This window comes from Agelaius tricolor, unplaced genomic scaffold (assembly GCF_023055355.1).
Source record: "Agelaius tricolor isolate 1412-34295 unplaced genomic scaffold, bAgeTri1.0.p SCAF_1, whole genome shotgun sequence".
Taxonomy (NCBI): domain Eukaryota; kingdom Metazoa; phylum Chordata; class Aves; order Passeriformes; family Icteridae; genus Agelaius; species Agelaius tricolor.
The window spans coordinates 87,412,774-87,438,408 of record NW_027269261.1 but is presented as its reverse complement, the minus strand read 5'-3'; the positions used below and the strand labels follow the sequence as shown (position 1 = coordinate 87,438,408).

Here is a 25,635-nt window from a genome sequence, read left to right as displayed (position 1 = left end):
CTTGTACTTATTCTCTACATTTTAGAAGGAGTACAATGTGATTTGCTGGTGAATTTTATTTATCCAGACTTTTTGCCAAGAAAAGACATAAATAGGCATAAATTATATCCACAGCCATCAGTCAATATCCATTTCTAAATGATGCTCTTCTTCTGTGTCAGAATCCCTACCTGACTTCTTTTTTACTTTAAACACCTTCAGCATCTTTCCTTGAAAATAACAGTGAGCTTACACTTCATTTACACTTATTGGTACTAGCTTCCATGAGAATTGTATTTTGCATCCATGGATGACTACTTTAAATCCTTTGTTAGCAGCAATACACTGCAAACTGTGCTGCATTTCTTTCTGCATTCCAGGAAGACCAGCTCCTTTTTAAAGCATTGAAAGATTTTGGACTAGACACTCAGCAGCTGTAGTCTGTATTCCCCATGAACTGCAGGGGTCATTGCTCAGAATGGCAGTTACTGGTGTTTAACTTTCAAGTGTTGAACAAAAACCCCAGATTCTTGGAAAAATGCTTAAATGAAAAGAGATGTTTGTTTACTTGAGTATGAATTTCGAAGTAGGAGAATTACCTGATAATTTTCTTCCAATCTGCCTCTACCATCTTTCTGAGCTAAACCCTATCTTTAAGTAAATGAGCATATTTGATTCACAGGATGTGAATTCCCTATGGAGTAAAAAATGCTGAAGCTTCCTCTTGCTATTCTTGGGGGGTTTTGGGTGTTGTTTGTTTGTTTTTGTTTTGGCTTTTTTTTCTTTTCATTTTTGAAGACGTCAACACCTGAAAATGGGAATGAGGAAATCAAATTACACAAAAAATTGAAAGGGAGAAAGAGTTTTTTATTGCTGAATTGAGCTTGGGGAAAATAATTTATCAATCCCTTCCCATCCACTGCAGATGAAGCTGATGGGAAGATTTGATTAGAAAGTACATGTACCTTCATAAAGGAGAAAACCAGAAAAATTATAGCACTAGCAGAACCTCAGCAAGAAAGAGTTGCTGTGGAATATAAGTAAAATTGCAAGTACAAAATTGGATATACATCGTTACTAAAAGTATGGGAGTAAAATGGCACTGCTTCATGCCTCTTATTAGATGTGTCTCCATTTCTGCGAGTTATGTTTTACTATACAAGTCACTGGATTCAAATAGAGTAACTACATTACACTTGGTACTTTATTACAGGAGATTTAAAGGTTGCCTAAGACATTTGATCAAAAACATCTACAAGACTCCTAATTTCCTATTGTAATCCTACCTTTTTTTAAGAGTTTAAAAATCCTCTAAGTGGTACATAAATTTAATCTGTATTTTCCTGATTAAAACTCCTGATAAGATCTACAAGTTCTCCAAAGTGCTAAAAATTTCCAGAACTAAATATGATAACTGAGAAAAAGTGGGGATTTGGGTTTTTTGCTTGTTTCTTGTTGTTCCTCGTGTATTCAGTGTGTCACTCCCATTGTGAATCCCCTTGTGAATCTGGGCTGCAGTTTGCAGATATCATAAAGGAACATTAGAATTTCTTCTAAGCTCATCTGAAAATTTTCTCAGTGACTGTGTAAATGCATGACTAATTATATGGACAGATGATGGTAGTTTATAGACACAAGACTACATTGAAATTATAATGTTCACAATCAGCTACAACTCACTGGAATGCTACGTCTTATTTTTCAGGTATATTACACTGTCTTAATGTTGGCAGCGATACATATAATCTTGCACTGAGTCCCCATTCTTTCTTTCATGTTGGGCTTAAGCAGATTGCAGAGATGTCAGCTCATCTCTTGCTGTTGTGATATCCTTTACTGGTGTTGGGTTTCTTCACTCTTGTTGATCATTTGAACAGGATATTACTATTTTCAACCCAAACCCACTTTCCATACAGGGCACATCACAATACTTAGTATTGTGCTATGAACAGGATTAAGTAGAAGTCATCTTTGTGCTGAAAAATTCAGACAACTAGTAGCCAAAAAAAGACAAAGGTAAAGGAAAGACAGGGAAAATGTATTGTACCTTATAAGCAGTGTAGCTTTGCTTGAAGGCACGAAAGTGGGGGGTAAGTGGGATTGAATGATTGGCTGCCACTCATTGCTCCTTCTGCATCTCTAGCACTGCAAACAAGGGCTTTGCTAACACCACAATGTTTTGTCTGGACCAGTGTCCTGGGTAAGGCTAAGTTTTTGCAGTAGCTGTGAGGGGACAGAGCCTGGAGCCATGTGGGCATGGCTGAGAACGTCATTTTATTCAAAACCATTACATGTCATTGCCAGGGGTGGGAGAAGAGAATACTCTCTTTTGCAAATGGTGTTCCTTCTGATGGAATAAGGATGGCAGATGGGGGAGTGGTTGGGGTGGGGTGCCACTGGCTGTGAGTCTGGTCAGGTTGGGCTGGTGAGCATCTTGTGTGTGAGTCACCCTTTTTTGTACAGTTTTGTTATTGGTATTGTTGCAGTTGCTGTTTGTTTTCTTATCTCATTGCTGTTTCCAGTACATTGTTCTCATCTCAACCTGTCATCTTTGCCACATGTGCCTCCAGCTCTCCTCTTTTGGAAACATTTTGCAGTCTCAGTCAGGGATGGGGAAGAGTGGGGCACTAAACTGGGGAGTAGCATTTCTAAACCACAACACACAGGCAGACAAATGGTGGGGGAGGAAGCTAATACTATGAAAGTTCTAAGTCCCAGCTCTCAGACTTGATGAACATGTGGCTGTGGATGAGATCTCTTATGCTTTAGACTCTTATTCTATCCTAATTATAATGAAATTAATTAATGAATAATAAAAATGTTTCAGGGTTATTAAGTTTCAGCACAAATTTTTAAAATGGACTTACAAAAAACCCAGAGATTTGTGCTAAAGTTAAATAGTTATCTTTATGGGGACTGTCGTGAGTATTTTGGATTTTTTTGCTTCACTTCTATTTTTGTCCATATGATTTCTTGTTTATTAAATTAAAAGGTATGAGGTCTTGCAAGAAATGAGGTATCAAAGTAACATTTTGCAATTAAAACCTGTAGATAGTGTTCAGTAGGACAGGATATTGTCCATGTTTTCTATCCATGTAATATTGTCTCTGGCCTTGTACATCACAAAAGCTCATATGTCTTAGTCCCTCAACAGCAGGGGAATCAGCCTGGTATGAAGGGCAAGGAATGACAAAGTATCTTTTACACAGCGCTGCCCTGCTTGGAGCTGTAAAACTGATAGGTAAATGAGCTTTCCCCCTGTGAATACTTAAGCCATCAAATGCATTTTAAACTTTACAGTATATGTTAAAACTATAAGATTACTTTATGTAGTGCTAGAAGAAATCCTGAGTTTCCCATGTTGTTTAATACCACATAAAACACAGGAGGAGGTAAGATAACAATTCTACATTTTATAAAGAGTAAACAGGGATCTACCAAGTTTCTCTTTTGAGAAAAGTCAGCTCAGGGAGTTTCTATGCAGTTTATATTCAAAAGGAGGATGTGCACAAAAATTTATTTTTTTTATCCCTGTAGTGTGCATATATGCCCAGCTTATGATGGGACCTGCAAGCAACGAAACTGTGCATTGGTTATTTTGATTTAAAAGAAAAAGAGGTCCTAATTTACTCGTAAAAGCCATCCAAGTTTTACTCAGCTCTCCCTTACAGCTGCCCAGGTGACTCTTACTTTCTTTGCTGTTAATTCAGTGTTGTACTTAAAAGGAACAGTCCTTCTGTTTGACAGCTGAGATTTGATTTTTACAGAATTAGTCTTATCCCTTGAAATAAAACAAGTTGATTTATTTGCTGCCACAGATAAGTCAAATCGTCTGGCCACATCTTCTACAACTGTTAGTCAAACTGTCAGACAAAAATTCAAAGAAATCTCAAAACCATGGTGAAATTAGACGGAAAAAATAGCCAATTATTCTTGATGTTAAGAAGATACTGAATTAAAGTATTGCTTACATGCTATTAATTTTAATATTTAACATCAATGTACTTTTTCACTGTTTCTATAGTTTGGTAAACACCCATTACCACACTTCATGCCATTCTCATTGATATGTGGTTTCTGACTGACACAAAGTATATGTGTTTTTCTGAAATGGTCTAGTAACTTCTTACATATTTCAGTTATAGTTTTTTTTTTTTTTAATTGTCATCATTGTATTATGAATCATTTTTATTTACTCAATCACTTTTTTCTCATATTGATTTGATTATATCTTGAGTGTCATGCTCCCAAAAGAAATGTGTGCATGTGCTTAAGGGGAAATAAATTCATCTTTACACATTGTCTTCCAGAAATGTCGTGGTGTCACCATTGCTGTACTTGTAATGGTCAATGTGAATAAGCCAGGCAAAACTTTTGTGCAACCATTTAACTGAGTGATCAAACTATGTCAGAATTGAGAATATTCATAACTTTTGGATATGAAGCCCTTTTACAGGACAGGATCTTGCTGAGCAAGATTTATGCCTGCGGTTTATATATGCCTTTCCCCCTTTATTCTAAAATGGTATTTTTCTCTCTTTGGTATGTTAAAAAATGCTAAATATTTTCTTTTATGATCTCATAGAGTACATGGGAAATTCTGGAAGTCACAAACTATCCCTGCAATTGTGGATTTGTTAGGTTCTTTGGGGTTTTCTCTCTCCACATGCAGACCCACATGCTCACCCAGGTGTATGTGAGTTTCATGCAGCAGTACTTTAAGCTCTGTAAGCCAAAGCTTTTCTTTGGATTTGTTTCTCATAACTTGTATCTTCTGAGTTTTTCATGTGTGAAAGCTATAGATTGAATTGCTGGCATTATTATGGTATTGTTACATGAAAACCACTGTCCTGGCTGTAAGAAGCAACCTACCTTGTCTTGAAATAGAACAAGTGTTCTCAAGTTCTAGAAATGAAATCAAGAGCAGCAATGATAATCTGTGCTGCATGGCTGGCTGGGTCAGGGATCTCACCAGCAAAAGCCTGAGGGAAGAGGACAGTGGAAGCAGGGTTGTGTCCCAAGACAGGCCCAGCACTGGTATGGGTGGACAGAGCTGTGGGGCTGGGCACAGACCCACATCAAGGCTGGGACATCAGCAATGCTGGTGGGAGCTCTCTGGAAAAGCCCTGAGCCCCAGCAGTCAGACTTTCTTGTGAGGATCTCTTGGGGTGTCCCTCCTGACACCTGTCACTAGCTGGGCTGTGGGCTGGTGGGAAGCATTGCAGACTTGTGGCCATGACTAAAGATGCTCTGAAGAGATTTAAATAATACTCTGTAAATTCCCAAACTCCATTACAACAGAGCCTTTAAATCTTGGTAGTATTAAATCACCTTTATATGCGGATGTGTTGGATCAGCTGGAAGAAAATACTTTACTGCACAACTCTACCCTGAAGTCAATGTACTTCAGGGCAACCTTTATGACCAGCTTCTCTGTACATTTGTATTTAATTTACATATGAGAATGCCAGAAGTACTTTGCCCAAAAGGTGTCTGTAACTTTGATAAGGAGATCTTTTACAACAAAGACTGTCAGTGTAGTAGTGAAAGAAGAATAATGTACCCTTGATTCCTAACAATCAATCTTTCAACAATTGTATTTTTTTGCAATTTTCAAATTTGCAAAATTTAGGTATCTACTCTGTATATTATTTGGATTTCTATCTGTGAATTCTTTGACTAAACACTTATAATTATAGATAAATATGAATACAAGAATGACACAGCACTGGTACTTACATGCTTCAAATAAAGGACAAACCCAAAAGTTTTCTGAATCTCAATCACAGTTTCTAGGAAAAATATTAGTAATTGTGAGATATAAAACTCAAAAGGCTTTATTTTCAAATAACATGCACTTTCATGGTGCTTTATTTTGCCTATAATTACACATCTGAAATTGAAATTCTGGAATTTTCTTTCAGATTTTGATACATCACATAAGACCAAGAAAAATGGCTGTGCTGTTACCTACTCTAGTCAGACACAATTGTTTAAATTATTATGTTCCACAAGAATAGGGTTTCCAAAATACATTTAGTAAACTCTTCTTTTAGGTCTTAGTGGAAGTACTTTGAGGAGCAATTCAATGTGTCATAGTTTTTACAGCTTTATTAGCATACCTGTTTTGCTTCACAATTCAGCATCTAAAATAAGTTCAAACAAACTCTAAACCTGATTTTCCAACTGTCAGAAACCGTGGAGATTTTTAATACATAAAAATGCCACATATTGGAGATACTGAAGGGGCACTTGAAAATTTGAAGTATTTTGTTGGTTTCATAAAGAGTTCTTATATTGTTGGGATGTATTTCACAGCCAGCCTTGGAACCACATTAAAAATTTAGGTGAATGATGAAGACACAGTATGTGTGTCTCGAGATGTTACCTATCACCTTGCTCTTTGTAAATTGAAAACTGGTTTAGCAAAAAAGAGCTGCTGTGATTACTGAATGAATATAAAGCTTTCACTTCTCTGTCATTTAACAGCTGGCAGATTACAGAGCCGCTTTTTGGGGAGAAAAATTAATAGGTTAGTGTTAGCAGAGAGATACATAAAATCACTTTCTCTCCTAGGGTTTATGAGAAGCAAATTGATGTGCCAGGCTACATTTTAGAACTGGTAGTGCAGCAAGAACTGGTACCTTTTAGACTACAGAAATCCATAAAATGCTCTAGGTAGATATTCAACAGGTTAACATCTCCAGGTGACAGAGTGGTAGGAAAGCCTTATGGGGGGAAAAAAAGTGTATTTGATCTATTTAAGTCTTTTGCATTTGCGTAGATATGATCCTTGCTATCAGTACAGTGCAGATTTTATCCTTGCTTCCTTCTTTCATATCCTGTGGGGATATACTTTTAGCTGATTTTTAATTTTCTCTTGTTTGGATATTTAAGCAGGTGGGTGTAGGTGTACAATGAAAACAAACCCCAAAAGCTCCTTGTTATGTGTGAGAAAGTTGTCCCAATTCCATCAGAGATGGCAGCAGAGATAATTTTATGATTTCTCCCCTGCATAATCACTGCAAAGGGAAAGATGGACTTAGTTCTTCTTCCTGTTCACTGTGGGATGCATCATAGAATTATTAATAAACTAAACAGGAGCAAAGTGCTGTCTAACAGATAGCCAAGGGTCCAAAAGTGACCACCATCCAAAAGCTCAGTTCCATCCACCACAGCAGCTGCTGATACTCCTCTTCCTTGCGTGGGATGAGTGAGCAGTTGATACAGGTGCAGTGTCCTTGTCTACAGCAGATTATACCCCCTGTCAGGACATGGGCAGAGGCACTGACAGCCATCTATATTGTTGGATGGTTTATAGCACAAGTTTTGTTGGGCCAAATAGCACTTTCCTGAACAACTCTTGGGAATGACTCAGAAGTTGGTACAGCCTGGTGACTGTTCTGAACAAGCAATCTGGACACAGCCATCCTGTTTTGCAGGCTCAGAAAGTTTAATAATAATGTGCCAGCTGGCCCCAGTTCCGTTCAGTTTCAGTGTACAGTGTAGTCATCATGTCTCCTTAGCCTGATAATGACTCATTTGTATGTGAAGTCTCTGGAAGTGCAACACGATCTCCAGTGAAACACAGTGTTCTGGGGTTTTGAGTAGGAGAGACTTTTTTTTTAAGATTTAGAGAACAGCTTTACCCCCTTGCACACTTGTAGTACAAAAACAAACATGAAATTAATGAGTTCTGTGACAATTTCAGTATTAAACTCTCTTTTCTTGCTTCCAGTAAATAATCTTTTAGACAAATAATAGCAGACAATCTTATTTAGCTGCACATTGAACAAGTTTTGCAGTAAACTTCCTTTGATATGGCATCAGCCTCACAGATGGTTTCATTGTTTAAATAGCCACAAAACTAATTTTGCTGCCAAAACTGTGACAAAACTGAGATGTATGAAAATATCTTCTGGTGTTCTAGATGCTGTTTTGTGCTTACGGTTAAAATATACAAAGACAACCAAAGTGGACAGAATGTCATAGTACATGAAAATGTTGCAAAGAATTAGTGAGTTTCTTCTCTTTTGTTTTGGAGGTTTTTTTCACCACTTTGATGGTGTTGGAGTCCCACAAGAATGGCAGAGTTGGAGAATGCATGGAAATTTTTTAATTGTGTCTGTCTGTATGTGCCAGATACAGTCAGAATCTCATAAGAAGAGGTAGATGAGAATTTATGTCATCTCCAGATCCACATGGTCCTGAGAGTTTGTCCTCTGCAAAATAAGTTTTGATTAGACTATTATTGAAAAAATAAACTACAAATTAGGCCAGTATAGACTTTATTCAGGTGCAGAACATTATTTGTGTGGACTCCAAATGGCCAGTTGTGCAAAATGAGAGTTAGATTAAAAAAAAAAAATAAAGGAAGTTATGATTTGTAACTACAGGTTAGGAAATCTTTGCTCATTAAGAATCATTATGTTCTAACACAAATCAAATTCAAGCCTTAGGAGACAAGTGCTTTAGAAATTTCAAGGGAAATTTTACACCAAATGTTCCAGAGGAAACGTCTAGAGAAATCTGGCCACTCACTGCCACTGTCCAGTTCCTTGCAAAGTTATTACTTAGTGAAACAATGTTATAGGGTTCACTCTCAGCAATCTAATTCTCCTGGGAACAAACACAGGTTGTTATAAAAAGACTAAACTTGTAACATTTGTGGTTTAATATTTTTATTTCCTTTTTCTAATGATGTATTTAGTTAAAGGAATATAATGCGACTTTGCCACTCATTGTCTTTTAATATAGAATGCAAACAAAAAGAAGCCCTTTTAACACCACAATACTTAATTTAGGTTTGTAATGGATTTAAGTAACTTTACTCTAGATTCCTGCTTCTTTGTCCCATCAGTGCAGAAGGATTTTTAGCAGAGTGGTCACACATAATGGACATAGACACATCAGCCTGACGTGAGTCAAACTTGAGGGCTTTTGTTTTGAAAAGTCAAACTTGAGGGCTTTTGATTTCTCGTGTCAAAACTGACTACAAGATAATTCCCAAAACCAAAAACCACTTTAGAATGGATTTCCATGATGGGCCAAAGATCATTTCTAGAAATAGCACATATTGTCACCTAATAAATACAGGCTAAAAATATGTACTTACATGACAGATTTCAGAAGTTCTAAAGATGCTACTTCATTTTGCTAAGGAAAAAAATTAGGGAAAAAAAAATCAAAATCAATTTAAGGTTTTGTTTATTCAGTCCCTAAAATACTATATTTTTTTCTAATTAATTAGGATACCAAGAACAACATAATGTGAAATTGCATGTTTAGGATTTTGGCCTTCTTTCTGTTCCTGTTTCTCCTCTCATTTGTCCATGACCCCTTTCACCAGGTATTTGTTCTACTTACCATGTAAAGAATCTACCTCATAGAAAGTAGATGCCATTAAGAAACTTTGGATTATGACTTCATAATGTAGTTCATTTTGCTCTCTGAACTTGCTTTCTTCTTGATGCTCTTAATTCTTATTCCCATGCTGCAGCTGACAAGCATCTCAGTGGTGTTACCCACTGCATCTTAGTCATCCTGACAAACATGCAATTGTGTGTGTGTTGGAGGGAGATTTTTTTTCTTTTCAAACCCAGATCAATTATTTTCACTTATTTATAAATTGGGTAAGCCACTGTAAGAAAAAAGCTCAAAGCACTGAAAATAAGAAACAGAAAATCATGTTGTTGTGTTAAAACAGAGGTTTGGTGGCAGAATTTGCTGTTTTAAAGAGCATGCTCTGTCTCACCTTGGCTGGTTAAATAGAAAGCATGTGTTGCATGTTGTGAGACACACACAAACAATGTTCCATTTGGGTCCACAAAGTGCTGCACATTGAAATGTATGTTACCTGAGGACTTCCCAGGTAAGAAGCCATTTATAATTCTTCTATAGCTGAAGCTTTTGAGATAGCAAATTCTTCTCCTACCCTTATACTGCTATTTTTCCATTGAGCCAGAGTGGTGAGCATGTTACATGCCACCCTTGTTAAAGCATGAGCCTGTAAATGCTAACCAGACAAAAGTCTTCCTAACTCCCATAGCTTGCAGATGCCATATCTGAGAACAAATGGGGACAAAGTTGAAAAGACACTGCTGAATTTCTGTTATCACAAGAATCTCTAACAATGGCGACAGAACAAAGTATTGAACAAGGAGAGGAAAAAAGTAATTCGGCATTCCTTCAGGAAACTGGAAGGGCTTGGACTGCAGGGGCTTGAGAACTGCAATGCTGTCATTCTTGCAGAATCCTGGTTTTAACCTGTGTGCAAGACAATTCTTAGCATTGACTAGGGACAAGGACAGGACAGAACCTTTTTTCCTGACACTGTATCAGTAAGGGATGTGAAGAAAAATTAGTGGGTATGACGTTTGTTGCCTACATTTTCAGAACTTAACTAAAGGTCCCAATTCCTTTCATTTCCAATTACAGGCACAGACAAGAGGCTTGTATGACATATTAAATTCCTGTTAAAAATTTGCCTCGTGATTGTTAGCAAGATAAATTTTCAAGTATCTATAGGCAATAGAATGCCACCTATGAAAGTGTTAAGCACAAGAGAATGGTTCTGGAAAGCTTGAGAGAGTCCACAGTCCAGCTTTGCCAAAAGCCACCACAGTGGGAGAAGTGAGGAAGTGCCTGTGCCAGAGCAGGGAGATTTTGTAATGAGGGACTTTTTTGTAATCTGAATAAAGAGCCAATCAATGTGAAAGAAAAAAAGAAGGACAAAAGGGAAAAAAGAGAGAAAGAGGAAAAAAAAAAGGGTTTTGAAAGACTATTGCCTTACTTTAATTAGTAATGAAGGTCTGCAGACATGGTGGCAAGCTGGTGTTAGCTGAAGATAAGCCTCTATTAAATCACCAGTAGTGTATCTATTACTGAAGCTGATATTGTCCAAATTTAATCTGCCATTGCTTCTTTTCTTGTCTATCATTCCTTAGAGGTTTCCCCTGACCTCTAAGTAGTTACCCTTGAGAACAGATATGTGGTTCATATGAGTCCCACAGTTTGTAATTATCAAATAATACAGGAGATTAGACACTTTGCATTAAGCTTTATCTGTTCAGATTTAAAGATCTTTTTCTTCTTGAATGTATTTTGCTGAAACAAAGAATTTTGATTATATTTAACAAGCATCATTTGGAGTGTATCTACAAGATTTGTATTCAATGTTATTGCAACTTTTAAAAAAGAGTGGGCTCATGTCTTATTCTTTTAAAATTACTGTCCTTTCCTTATATGGCAGGTCTTATTAATTCAAAATCCAATTTTATTTAGCTGCAATAATCATTTCAGAGAGTCTTGGGAGCAATAGAGAGAATATCTGATTGTGAAATATCTTTCCAAATCTCTTTCCAGTTTTTATTTGCAATTCATCTGTACAGTTGTAGTATGTATCTTGTCTTGCCCTCAGTAAGTGTGATATTTTTCTTTTGCCTTTGTTACGCTACCCCCATTCTCCTCTCTCCATGGAAACTACCCAATAGTTTATTTTTCCAGTAAGAATGCATCTCATTTCAACCTCCTTGTAATTTGTTCTCCTTTTTTTCCTAGCCTTGCCTTCAGCTGGTACAACATTTCTTATGACCTGGTGTTTGCCTTTCAGTGTCTTCATAGTTACTGCATTTTAATCTTCATTTCTCAGATTGTGTAAAAACCTTCCAGCATCCTCTTAAAAGCTCTCCAGCTCGTGATCACTTAAGGAGTCCTGCTCTGCATTTGCTTTATGTTCAATTACTCTAATTTGAACATGGGTAATCAGATTTGTATGCGGGTCTTCACATAAGGTCATAACAGTTTCTTGTACTTACCCGTTTGCTTGATAAGTACTTCTTTTAACACACAGAGATATTATTGTTTTTACCCTCATGTCCCCAGGCCCTTCAAGGACAGGATGGACTTTTTTTTTATGAATGTAGGTCTTTTGACTAATGAAAGCCTCAAAAGTGATCAGGTTAAAAATAAATATTTTATTGGATTCATTTATCATACCTGAGGTGATGAACTAGAGATTGTCTTCCAATTACATTTTTGTTGTTGACAGCTTGGAAGCTTGATGATGTGGAAGGATAGGTGAGACCTTCTTTGCTAAAGGTCTTTCTCAGAATGCAAAGAGCAGACACTGTGCATACTTCTGATGATTGTCCTGACAAACTGGAAGACAGACCATAGACTGCACTGAACATTTTAGAGGAGATGGAAGCGCATTATTTTGATATTTTTAAGAAAATTACTAATTACTTTCGATTTCTGATTGCTGGCAAAGTTTCTGTTTATAAATTTTGCACAGCCTCAAATACTTTTATAGCCTTGGTCTGGACTGTCATGTTCCACTTGTTCTCCTCTTTCAAGAGAGATCTAAAAACTCCTAATAGTGCTTGCTGATCTCAGTTCACCTAAGTGTGCAATACATCTACAGCAAAATAAGTATGAGGAAATAGAAAGTTTTAGCTCTAACTTCAGATTGCCTTTGCACTTGAGAGCTTTCTGGCATTGTTTGTATGATATTGACTTTTATGATCTTATAACCAACAGCAAGACATTTATTACATAATAAAAGTGAACACACTAAAAATAAAATCCATCAATCTTTGGTTATTACCTGCAAAAGAAAATTAAAATATCAATCTTAATGCGAAAGATGTATTAAAGTTTTAAAGGTGCTGTATACTCCTCAATGATTTTCATAGCTTTCAATCCAGTATAATTTTGAACATCCTTAGAGATGGACAGACACAATTGGGTAAATGCTTGTAAAACAAGAAAGCTGTATCTTTCAAAAGTGATACAATTTAAGCATTTTATCTGGCAAATATTGCAATGGTTCATGTATGCACAAATACAGAAATTAACATGTAACAGGAAAGAAATTTCTTCTGATCTTGGGACTGTATATAAATAAGATAGCAAAAATAAATCTAACAGATTTATTTCTGTCGGCCAATAAGTCTGGGTGGGTTTTTGTTTCGTTTGTTTGGATTATTTTAAGAAAAAAATTGCAATTAGGCCCAACAGAGACAGTCCAAACAAAAATGTTGCCAGCAGAGAAAGAGAGGACCACGTTGAATGCTGCAATAGATAAGTATCTGTGCCATGTAGACCCTTGAACATTGCACTTGACACCTTGGAGTGTAAATATGGCTTAAGTATCAGGTATTCCATGAACTTGCACTTTGTATATTTTTGGTTTTATGAGTAAACTCTTCCTTCCCCTAGAGCAAACTTAGTGAAATCCATTAGTTTTTTTATGAAATAATTTTTAAGGAGGAAGTAAATTTGATGTTAGGTAACTTGCAGACTAAAGCTTTCACAGGTTAGTTGTGTCTCTGCGGGTGTGTGTTTGTGCACATGTGCAAATGACAAACAATTTGGAACTACCCTTCTAGCAGTAGATTCTGATCATGATTATTTGTTACTCTGGAGTTGAGAAAAATTTCCTCATTTCCTTTTGGAGTGAATAAAGGTGAAATTTCAGTGCATGATTGACCATTAGGAACTCCATGTTAGCTCTTCCAGTCTAATGTTGAACTAAAAGTTAAAACTTGGGAAAGATATTCAGTTTTCTGAGTAGAGACTTCAGTTTCAATGCCATTCTTGCAAGAAAATTTTGCTTTGTTTATCTCCTATTTTTGAGCTTATTGTGTTCATTTTCTATAGTATAGTAATTACCTTCCTCAAAAGCTGTTTTCTTCTTCTGTAGCTGCAAATACAATTGAATGTGTCTTCTATTTATGCATGAAATGGTAAAATGCAACTTCTACTGTAGCCATGTGGACAGGGTATTGTGGGCTGTGCCTCATACCTATTGAACATCTTGACATATGCCCTGAAATTTTCTGAAACCCTGATTTTCTCCACAGAGTTTCTGAAGTCCCTCCTAGTGCTGTAATTCCAAAGCAGCCATTGGTATCAAAGGACATTTTCATTTCCTCCTAACTTATGCTTTTTCCTTTGTGTGTAGTTTTGCCTGTGGCCACCATTTTAAGGTAATGTTAGAAAATACTCAGAGGACTGTAGTAGAGGTACAATGAACCAGCAAAAAGTCAGCATTTTCATCTGGCAAAACTTAAGGGCAACATGAAAAACTTTTCCAGCTGTTTCTCTAACAACAGGAAAAATAACAAATATAATATATCCTTGGAAAGTCACGTAAAGATATTGAAATAAGTGGAGGAAAAACATTTAATTAGTTCCTTTTCTTTCTTCTTCCCACTTCCTATTTTTCCTAATTGGCATTAAGCTGCTTTCCGAATTGCTGCTGTCAAGTTCCAACTACTGTGTGTGGCCTATATAAGCTGAGCAACTGGTTCACAGAAGGGTGAAGCTGACATAATTTTAACTGACATAAGCAGTTTGAGCTTTTTGCTGCTAAGGCCTCTAGGCGATCTTTGCAATCTAGTTGATGATTGTGACATCTGAGAGAAAAAAGAAATCTGTTATTTCTCCTGAAAATTATTGTCAGATTGGGCCTCTGAATACTAACTTCAGCAAAGGTTGGGAAGTTAATTTTCATAGTTTTATAACTGGTTTCAAATCCAGATGTCTTATTCATGTAACAATTAACAGGAGTTGGGCTGCCAGAAACCTCAAATCCATCAGGATTTATCAGAAAGTATCTTTTTTTTAACTCAACTTCTTAAACCCAAATAGAAAAAAAGATCTTACCAAATCAGGACATCACATTGCCGGTACCATGATGCCACAAAGTGGCAGTGGCAGAGGGACTGCTTGAAGTGAACACATGAAAAACTTTAGGCATTTCTTATTGCATATTTACAGACTCTTGCATTCTAGTGTGGAGAACATAATAAGAAAACTTGGGCAAAATAGTCCTTCAAAAGTTTATTCATTCCAGTGACATATACCATTTATATTTTGGTTTGGGTTTTTTTTATTATCAACAACTGTTGTTTAATTTTAGGTTGTTTCTCTGTTATGATAAATCAGAAAGAGGTAGATGATGAAGTCTATAAAAAATGAAGGAAACTCTTTATAAATGAAAGCAGAGGATTACTAGGTTTAAGGTGCTGTTAATATTCTTTCAAGTGGCATGTGTTGCAAATAAATATAGATTTTAACCTTAGAGTCTTGAAAAAGCTATATAAATAAATAAGCTGATACACACCACTTAAGAATGAGTAATTTTTTAAGTATGAATTTATTTAATAACCTTTAATTGAAAATTCATGTATCAGCAAGCTGTCATTTTTCTACTATTTTTTACAATCCTGCTATCTTGTAGCCTTTTGCTTCTGTCTCATAATAAATATTAGCGTTACATTTTAGCATATAAATTTTAATAGTTTGAATGGTTTTCTGCAAAAATTAAAATGTAGCATGCACAGTTAGTTTGAACAGGAAGTTAAACCTTTGGCATTTTAGATCATTAATTATTTGCATTATGGATTTTGATTATGTGCATTTGTTAAAAATTTCTTCTGTCTAGGAAGATCGAGGGAGTGTATAAGGAAGGCCTGTCTCTTAGATCAATTTCATTAATTAATCTTAACTAATAAGCAGTCCTACAGATTGATCTGTGCTAGGAAGTGAAGTTTATTCAGGTTTTATTTGTCAGAGTGTGAAGATAGACATTCTACTTGAGGAGGAAATTGGAGAAAGACATCCTTGGTTATCCCACTGTGCATATTTTTGCTAAGACTAAATACCAAAACTACGTAAATTATTCTCCACACACTGTAATTACTTTTTTTTTTTTCCAAAATTGGAAAGGACTTGGGTAAAAAAAAAAAAAGGATAGGAAGCATGGTGAGAGCATTCTAATGTTAGTTCTGTATATAAAAAATCCATTATCCTAAGTGCTTCAATGTAGTATAGTTTATAATAGTTCTCAATACACAGCAAACATCAAATTATTTAATGAATCAAGAGCCTGTGACTGCAATCTTATTGACAGTAGACCTAAGTAACTCTAAAGACAAATACGGGTCTTTTACTGAAAATTTGGCAATGAATTTAAAGCTTGATGGATGCATATGATAGGTTTGGTTGACTAGAATCCTCATAATCCAAAGATTAAACTATTTTGTTCAATGTTAGGAACCTTCAAAGGCTAATTCATCTTAGGTCTAGAAACAGTAAAGCCTGCACAGATGAAACTGTGTCTATCTCAATATAGTTCAGTCAAAGTTTTAGAAAAGCATATAAATAATGTAGTTGAATGCTTGATCTGGAGAAGTGGTGAAGTCCTGTGAGCTATCACATGAATTATTGACTATGGCTGTCATTCTCAGATCACTCATTTTTTACTGGGTTTTAGGAGGTTACGGTAAAGTGCGTGCCAATTTCAGGATGCTAAGTACCATTTTCTCTGAAGTTCTTGGCAGAGGTGGTGGTAGGAAGACGCAGGTAAACACATCCTAGGAGACTTTAGAGACTGACTTGCTGCAATACAGTTTCAACAGTTAGCCAGGGCAGTTGTTATTTATATGGCAGATGTAGATTTTCTGTGATGTGTTTCCTTAAGAATGCAGTTTATCAGAATTCATAGTAGCTTTGAATAATGATTATTTTTATTTTTCTGATAGAACACCATCCTGTAAAAATAAAAGCTGGCTTTTGATTTGTATAATTTTTTTTTGCTGCATGCATCAGATCTTTTCATGAAACTACTTCAATTTACAGCTCTTTGTAAAAATGTTTTGATTAGAAAATAACAAAAACTTTTTGTCTCAAATCCAAGTATTCTACTGTATCAAAGAAGGTAACAATTTTTTTATTTTTTGACTTGTACTGAACAACTGCTTGTGTTAACCTATCATGACTAAGGCAGCAAAAAGGGGAAAGTTTGAAAAGAGAGAGGTAGCATTTTCAGTAGTGCTAAAATATGTAATAATATACAGCAATATATGCTGTAGCTTATAATAGATAATAGTTTTCAGCTTTTTGGAATAAAAATCACTATCTTTATTCCAATTATTTTGATATTTTATTTTATATGTAAGCACTTTATTTTGTATGTAATCTTTCTCATATATGTGAATCAAGCAGTGACTTTTTTAACAATGTGAGTGAGCACATCCAAAGAAATAATCTATTTTGTTAAATCTGCTGAAACAGTATGAAATAATCCAGATATCATAACGTGTGCTTCTGCCTTTGATAGCTATTTACAAAAAACCTTAACTAGTTTCCTTTATTCAAGAAATCTTAGATCTTTGATCTGAAATGTGTAGAACATATGTCTAACTCATCATTCATTAGATTCTTAGGTGATTTTTGTTTCCTTGCTAATATTTATGGAATAATTTGGTATTTTTATAATGAAATAACGTTGTAAGTGAAAGTGTTCTTGCTTCCAATTTTTTTTATCTTTGTTTCTTGACCTTTTCAAAATTTTTTTTATATAACTTGGTTTGTAAATTAAGTGTAATTACTATCACTTAAATGCTACTGTGACTGAGTAATGAATTAAGGGCGTGCATTCACTAATTGAACTTACATGGTATAATGGGACATAATTAGTATTGATATATTGATATAATGCTTTGAACCATTCTGAGGACATGTTTGTATTGAGTAATCAGCCTCCTCAACGTGCAGGTTACAGGTTGGCATGGTTATGTTTGTTCTGCAGATAGGTAAAGAAAAAGAGGAGCTATGGAGTGAAAGAATTTGTTCATTGAACAAATGTGGCTTCTGAAATGATACCTGAATTATATGTGAGCTTTTCAGACCACCATTTCTTTGATGAACATGTTTCTCTTCTGTGCTCTGTTCATGATGCATTTTAGTTCCCTGCACTTATTTGTTCTCCTCTAAGGGAAATGAAAGAATTTTAATTTGTACGACTTTAGTGAAAGGAACTGTGTGCTATTAATAACTTTAAAAGAACTTTGAGAATAAAACCAATTGAATTTTCCTTCTCCCCTACACACATCTTTGGTTTTTTGTAGGTGAAGGAGTATCATCTTTAAGATGATAACTTGTTCAGACAACTTCTTTCAAATAACTAATAATTACAAATGGTAGTAAGTTTCTCTAATTAAAAAATGTGTCCATTCATATTTTCCCAATGCCACTGCTTAGTTCCCTTGATATTTTCTGATTCTTTTAAAAAATACTAACTTAATTTATTTTCTAGAACATGAGCTAATATGAAACTAAGAAGAAAATCAAACTTTTTTTTCTATACTTGAGGCTTTAATTTACTGTCACAGAAAAATTTATTATTGCATTATTTTAAATTGCTCTTTTCAAAACCTAAATGAAAACTACATGAAAGGCCTTCTACTGCCTGCACCTAAAATTGTGTTGTATGAATATCTTTGCAATATTTATAAGGTAGAATTAAATAAACAGTTCTTTCACTCCATTCAAAGAAAATCAGCAGGATATGAAGAATACTTTTCTTTTAAATAGATCTGTGAAGAACTTCATTGAAGGACTGTTAAACCAAGATCTGAGTTTGAAATTAGCTTTGAAAATGATGACATCTATTAAAAGATGAAATGTTTTGCACAAGTATATTCCATAACCTCATTTCACCTTGTTTGTATAAGGAATCATGTTAAAAAAAAAAAAAAGGGAACCAAAACTGAAGCCAAATAGTTACATATAATTTTTGGACAAGTATTATTATTTCATTCTGCAAATTTTAACTGTAGTGTATTTCATTCTTTCTTTTGGCAGTATTACCTAGTCATACATGTGGCAACCCAGGAGAAATACCTAAAGGAGTACTTCATGGGACCAGATTCAACATTGGAGATAAAATCCGATATAGCTGCATCTCTGGTTACATCCTCGAAGGCCATGCCATGTTGACATGTATTGTGAGTCCTGGGAATGGTGCATCGTGGGATTTTCCTGTTCCTTTTTGCAGAGGTAAAAAATAAAGACATGAAATACCTTTTACATACAAACAGCAGATTAAATAAATTTCTTTTGAAGTGTTTTTCCCCCCTAAATTAAAGCATACTAATGTACTGTCTAAAAATTGACACCATTTAAATTGTAATAACTCAAGCAATGACACTCCAGAGTTTGCATTCAGAGATGGATATAATCTACTCATCTTTTTTTCTTTCTGTTTATGTGGGGCATAGCTATATCAATTTGACAGGATCTGGCCAGGAAAAAAGCTTCAGTGATGTAAATTTTGAAGGGTGGTCCAGTCCCTTTGAGTCCTACTCCTGTTTAGAGCATGGATAACTTCAAAGTAGTGTTAGATTGGTCAGGGCTTTGCCTAGTAGAAAATTTAATATCTCCATGGATGAAGATTCTAAAGTCTCCCTGGAAACCTGTTATGGTTCCCAGCTGCCCTCATTCTCACATACAATTTAAATTAGAATTTTACAAGTTATGTCTAATTCCTCTTCTCCTGTTGTGGGTCTATGAAAAGATTCTATTTCCATTCTGGCTCTTTCCTAAACTAAACAGTGCTGCTAGATTTTCACATATCCTCCACTTGTCCAGTCTGAAAAATCCTTTTCCTTCATCCTCTTGTCTCACACACTGTGTTCTTCAGCATCTTGAAGTTTTACCGGCCATTCTCTGGGCTTATTCTAGACTGTCAGAGTCTCTTTTGTGCTGAAGGACCCTAGGTTGGACAAAGCATTCTAGATGGAATACTCCTAAGTATCAAGCAGATGAGTTCTATCTCCCTTTAGCTGCTGGCTGTGCTCTTGGGTATGAACCCCATACAAGGCAAGTTTTCAATACTGCAGAGGTGCACCATACACTCAGCCTGTGTTTCACCAGGACTTTGAGTCCTTTTGTCAGAGCTGCAACCTAGCAAATAATTTCTGTGTGGAATAATCCTGGTCCAAGTATAAGACTTTGCATTTCTGTTTTGGAATTCCATGAGATTTCTGTTATTCTTCCAGCTTGTTAAATCCTGCCATAAAAGTCTGTCTGAATGGCAGTCCTGCCCTTCAAGATGTCAGCCCATGACATCTTGTTGAAATCTGCTCTGCTGAAGTCCAAGGTGTTGATTCTATAAATTGCCTTTTTCACTTACCTCAAGATATTTAGCGAATGGTTGTGGTAAGCACAGCTGCTGTGACTTTTCTGAATGCTCTTTGCTCGTAAATCAAGTTGGTCTGTCCAGTACCTACATTAAAAAATGTGATATCAGGTATCTTGTGCATTTGCATTGCTTGCCCTCTGCTATGCTGCCATCCCTAGAGATGCTGGGATGGTTAAAGTCTCTGATGATAACCAGGCCTTGTGTCTGGGAAACTTCTAGTACTTTAACAGTTTTGATCACTGCTCAATCAGATGACTTGTAGCAGATATTCACAATAGTGACCTCTCTCTTGACTTTCACATCTCATTCTAACCTACAGGAGCTCAAGAGCTGATAGCCTATAGTGCAGCAGAGAGAGCTCTGTTAATTCAAGATCCTACTTTGTGTAAGGTGCAGCCTCTCCTTTCTTTCCCGCATTTCCTAAGAGTCTCCATTGGAGCCCTCCATTCAGGTGAACTGTCCCACCACAGTTCTGTGACCGTATATGCACTTTCAGTTTGTCCAGTGTGCATCCCACGGAGCACATTTTTGCGTACAGGCACTTGAAATGGCATCATGTTGCTTTGTGAGCGGGAGGGAGAGAAATATTCATTGTCTTGTCCCCATGACTTCTCCCCTGGGCCTGTTCTCCCATTTGCCTTTAGGTTTTGGTGTTTGCCCATGACAATCTCTCTTCACCAGGTCAGCAGAACTCTTGCCCTGTTCAGCCAGGCAGATCCTATGTCTCCCCTCCTGTCCTCATTCCTTCAAGGGGACCCTGTGATCAAAGAGGTCAAAGCCCTCTTGCCCAGCACCATCTCCTTAGTAAAGTGCTGTTCTGCTGGAATCTGATGCTCCTACCTGAACTTTTGCCCTCATATTAAGGAGAACCCCTCTTGTCTCCTGTGCTGTTCAGCCTGTTCTCATGCCCTGTGGACACTCTTTACTGCTGCTGCTGCCACTCCCTTGGCAGTATTATTGGTTCCCATATGGATGAGCAACAAAGAGAAGCTGTTTTATCCAGTAATGGTTATTTGTGACTGAGGGCTCTTGTATCATAATTCCTCACAGGAAGGAAATATTTTATTCTTTTCTGTCTCAAAAAAAATTCAAGGATCACTAATCAAAAAAACCAAAGTATTTTGGCCAGGCCTGTTTTTGTCCTTTTAGTAAGAGGTAGCAAACAGGTGTCAGAAAAATAAACATAAGTTCATGGAATCATCAGTGTCTACTAAATATTTCTTATATTTCTGCAGATACTGTCTGTTTTGGCACTATTTGCCTGCATGCAAATAACTTTCACAAGATTGAAATTCCATCCATAATCTTTAATTCTATTAATTTAACCTTTTAATAAAAAAAAAAAAAAATCAAGTGGGATCCTAAACCTCCTGCAGATCTTACATGAAATCCAAAGAATTCTGTGCACAGTCTGAGAAGAGATGAAGATCATAACAGAGAAGTTATTTAACAGTTAATGACTTATGTGAGCTAAGCCATTGCCTCAGTGAATTTTTAGAATTCTAGTGGAATGTGGATTTGATGAGAGATTTTAGACATTTCTTATTTTATTTCATTTTATCAGTCTGGAGCATATGCCATGAGGTAGCCCTTTGCATTCTCTATGACTTCAAGCAAGACATGTTCCCCTATTGTTCCTCTGAGAACCTTGATCTTTTCCATGAAAGCATCTTTTTGTTACAGTTCTGTTTCCAGATGATATTCTTTTTTCTTGTCATCATAAACTAATTTCATGGCACACATTCCAGATAACATAACAGAGTTAAAAAAGCTCTGAGGCTTACTAAGAAATCATAACAGCCTTATTCTCTGTGGTATGTTTCTTTCCCTAGTTTTGCTGATACTGAAAAAATACTCCTTTCTGCAGTTTTGTGGCATAGTAATTCCAGAAAAATTAAGAAGCTGGTGTCCCATAATTTATACATTGTCTTACTGTATAGCTGCTGGTTTTGCTAGAATAATTCCTAGTGGATTACTGTCTCCTGGAAGATATAGACAGCATTGACTCTTGTCTTTGCCATTTTGTTTCTCTGGCTGCTGCTCAGTTTCAGAAATTCTCCTTTTAAAGTATAGCCATAGGGAGAGTGGTGGAGCTGGACTGTGCTGAAGGCTCATTGATGGCTTTGAATGAACTCTGAACAGAAATCAAATGAGTCAATGAAAATTTTAGGAAATTTAGAGAATTTTACTGTCAAGACATTTGCTTTTTTTCTCTTTTTTCTCTTTTTCTTTTAATAAAAATCATAGATCCCCCAAATACGAAACTATCCCCAGAGAAAAGTTCAAATGTAAAAGATGAGGCAATCCTGAAAGATGAGTCAATTATTAAAACCTAGTCCTGTTTTTTCATAAGGTAAATAAGAGCAACTGTGGACTTTTCAAATATTATAAGAAAGCTGGGAAGTTTACTTTGAGTTTCTGCAAAAACACTGTCTAGGTATTTACAAATACACTTACAAATTATACTTTTGCATACGTACAAGAGTATTCAGAGAGAATCAATGCCTGACCTATTTCCTGTTAATATGTTTTTTTTTTCCTGAGAATTAAAAAGTTCTTTGTTGTCTCAATCTCAGCTACAATAATTGTGTCATCCAAAACATTTGCCTTCTTTGTCTTGAGGTTGAAATACTGTGCAGTACAATCTGAAACATTTTAAAAGTTAATTTCATTCTCTTCAGTAGTTCCACTAATAGCTGATTTATGATATGTGACTACTTCTAAATGAACTTTGTATAATTAGGTTCTCAATTCTCAGTAATTCTGAGAATCCCTAGTTGATTATAGTTGCATGAGTCAAGATTTTTATGAAGCTAACATTAGGAATACAAATTGGATTAGTGATATTACAATGATAAGCTTTTTCTCACAATAAAAATAGCTGTGAAGGAAAGAACATGTAATATATTATCATTAAAAACACACCCATCTGTTAGAGGGAAAATAAAGAAGACAATAAAGTAAAAAAGATCCTATTTCAGAAAATTCCAAAAGGAACAAGTAAAAATTAATCAGGTTTCAGATTTAGGAACTATTTTTGGAGAAATATTGTGGTCAAAATATATATTTTTACATGCACGCACACATACATTTACACATATATTTGTGTATGTCTAAAATTGAAAAAGGTATTCCTTGATAATGGATGAAAGGAAAAAGAGTCTGTGATTCACTTAGAGTAAAATAAAACTGAATACAGAAACGCAGAGCTGATGTTTTTGAAAAAAATAGCAAAAAAAAAATTGATGCAGATAGGAAAGCAGACACTGTGTAATTTCTTACATGGTAGTGCAGGACTAGGAGATCCCACCCAAGAGATTGAAGGACACAGATAAAGGTGGTTTTGTATATCTGTAGGTGTGTGTGTGTGTACAGATATATATTTGCACACACATCTCTCTGTATTTAGATGTTCTGGTTCTAGCATGTGGCAGTAGGTATGGTGGGACCTGATAAAAAATGAAAAGATGCCAGGTCAAAGCTTGATCTTTGAAATAAGGAGCCTGGAAGCTGGGAACAAGTGAAAAAATGAAACATACCTCTGCTATGTTTTCAGCCCAATGAAAACACAGCAGAGGAATCCAGAATGATGCCAAGTTGAGGAATGGAAAACAAAACTTCAGCCTGACCATAAGCAATATGAGCAAAGTTAAGATGGGAGAAATATTCACTTATTAAAATTAAAATCAAACCTCACAGGGAGTCACAAAAAGATGGATTTGATAAATGGCCATAGAGTTCTGAGAATAACTGCATTAAATTTACTTTTTTTTTTTAAGTGAAGTTTTCAACAATCATTAATTTGGTCCCATAGAATTTGGCCTTTTCTCTTTTTGCTTTAAAATTAGGACCTTACTGTTCATTTGTTGTAGACTGTTACTTTAAGGGATCATTATCAACTTCAAAAGCATATTGTCAAGTGAAGGATAATCATTTGAAAACAGTTTAGGATACTTACATGAAAAAGAAGATAATATTTACAAGATATCCTGAAGACTTATCTTTTATTTTTTGGGAGAGAGGGTAAGAGATTACTGCTGATTAATTTTTGAACTTCTTAATTTAACTGTCTTCTCTTAAAACCATGTTTTTGCATAAAAAATGTGTTAGAGTTGGAGTTTTGATTTAAGTTTGCTCAAGTACAAACTATCAATTCAGAAAATAACTTCTCTGTCAGCATAGCAAATAAATAGTCCATGGCTATTTCTGTATTATTTGAAGTATGTAAATTTTTTGACTAATAGATCAGACATTCTGTCCAGAGTGAATGGAGAAGAAATAAGTCTTTATGATATAACAAACTGATGTGATAGGATAAACAATTAAAGGTTACTAAATAAAGCAAAATTTTAACAATATAAAAAAAACCAGTGCAATATTACCCATCTGAGTCCAGCATTCTCAGGGCCCATAACTGTGGAATGACCCCACTGAGGTCTGCTTAGATCAAGCTCACTGGAATCTCAAAGCTAAAATGTTCAAAGTAGTGCTGCAGCTGAAATGGTTGCCCACAGGTCCCTAAACAAACTGCAACACAATTTTTGTGTTTCTATTTTGTACATGTTATTAGCTTCATGAAGGAAATATGATAATTTAATATATGTAAAATAGATTCTGTTTTGCTAAACCATAATAATTTCTGAAATTTTAACCTACCTCCCCAAAATTCTACTTAGAGAGCAATCCAAATTATTTTGAAGTGCCCTTTGACAACCATGTAGATAGAAATAAAATTAATCTTAGATGCATGGTCTAATGAGTATTTAATTTATGTGAAGTTGATCAACAGCAAGAGGAGAAATTGAGAAAGGGAGGCAAACTGATTAGAGCACTTAGCAGAGAGATGCAGTGCATTTGGATTCAAGTGATGATAGAAAAAACCCCAAGCAACTTCTAGCAAGTTTCTATTTTTTTAACACAGAAAAGAAGCAGAGGTGTTGGCTTTTACCTATTCAAAATAAGTCTGTAAAAACCTAAAATAGTAAGGAAGATAAGGAATTAGAGGTGTATATTTTGATGGTTAAATAGCTGTCTGCCTGTTGGAATTAAATTAGATAAGTGAGCTATCAGATGAATGCATAATGCTACACTATTGTAACACTGTGATGTGTTTGGTCATTCTGAATCTGCAGTTTAGCAGCTTGACAGTTGGCAATGACATATTAAAATTTTCTTTTAAACTTTTCATTTATATAATATGCGTGTTTCTATGTTTTTGTCAGTAAGACATTTTAAAATGCTAATTTTAAAGTCCCATTTTAAAAAAGCTATTACCAAATTTCTCGTACTAACCTTTTTGAAAATATACAGAGCATGTGCTTGTGAAAGTAATCATTCGTTATTATTTCATAGATATGTTCTCTGTGCTGAAGATTTTTTTAAAATGAAGTACAATTATCTTCTTTCTCACAAACTACAGAAAAGCACAATTTAATAAAGAATTAAATACATTGTAGACTCATAGAGTGTCTCAAATTGGAAGGGAGACATAAAGATCCTTGACTCCAGCTCCCTGAAGGCTTGAAATTAAACCACATGGCTAAGAAAGAGCAATATTGCAATGCTCCTTGAACTCCAACCAGCCTGTGCCATGGCCATTTCCCTGGGGAGCCTGATCCAGTGACTGGCCGGTCTCCCAGTGAAGAGACCCCTTTTCCTAGTGT

The 25,635-nt window shown here is 35.6% G+C and overlaps 1 protein-coding gene across 2 annotated transcripts in view; it reads left to right on the top strand.

Annotated features, from left to right (window-relative positions):
* The window catches only part of CSMD1 (CUB and Sushi multiple domains 1), a 1,073,555-nt gene that overhangs the window by 526,985 nt on the left and 520,935 nt on the right, over nucleotides 1–25,635 (top strand). For both annotated transcript variants that reach the window (XM_071442193.1, XM_071442195.1), the window contains exon 4: nucleotides 18,634–18,828. In XM_071442193.1, the coding sequence (XP_071298294.1) occupies nucleotides 18,634–18,828 (195 nt within the window). The remainder of the gene's footprint in view (nucleotides 1–18,633; nucleotides 18,829–25,635) is intronic.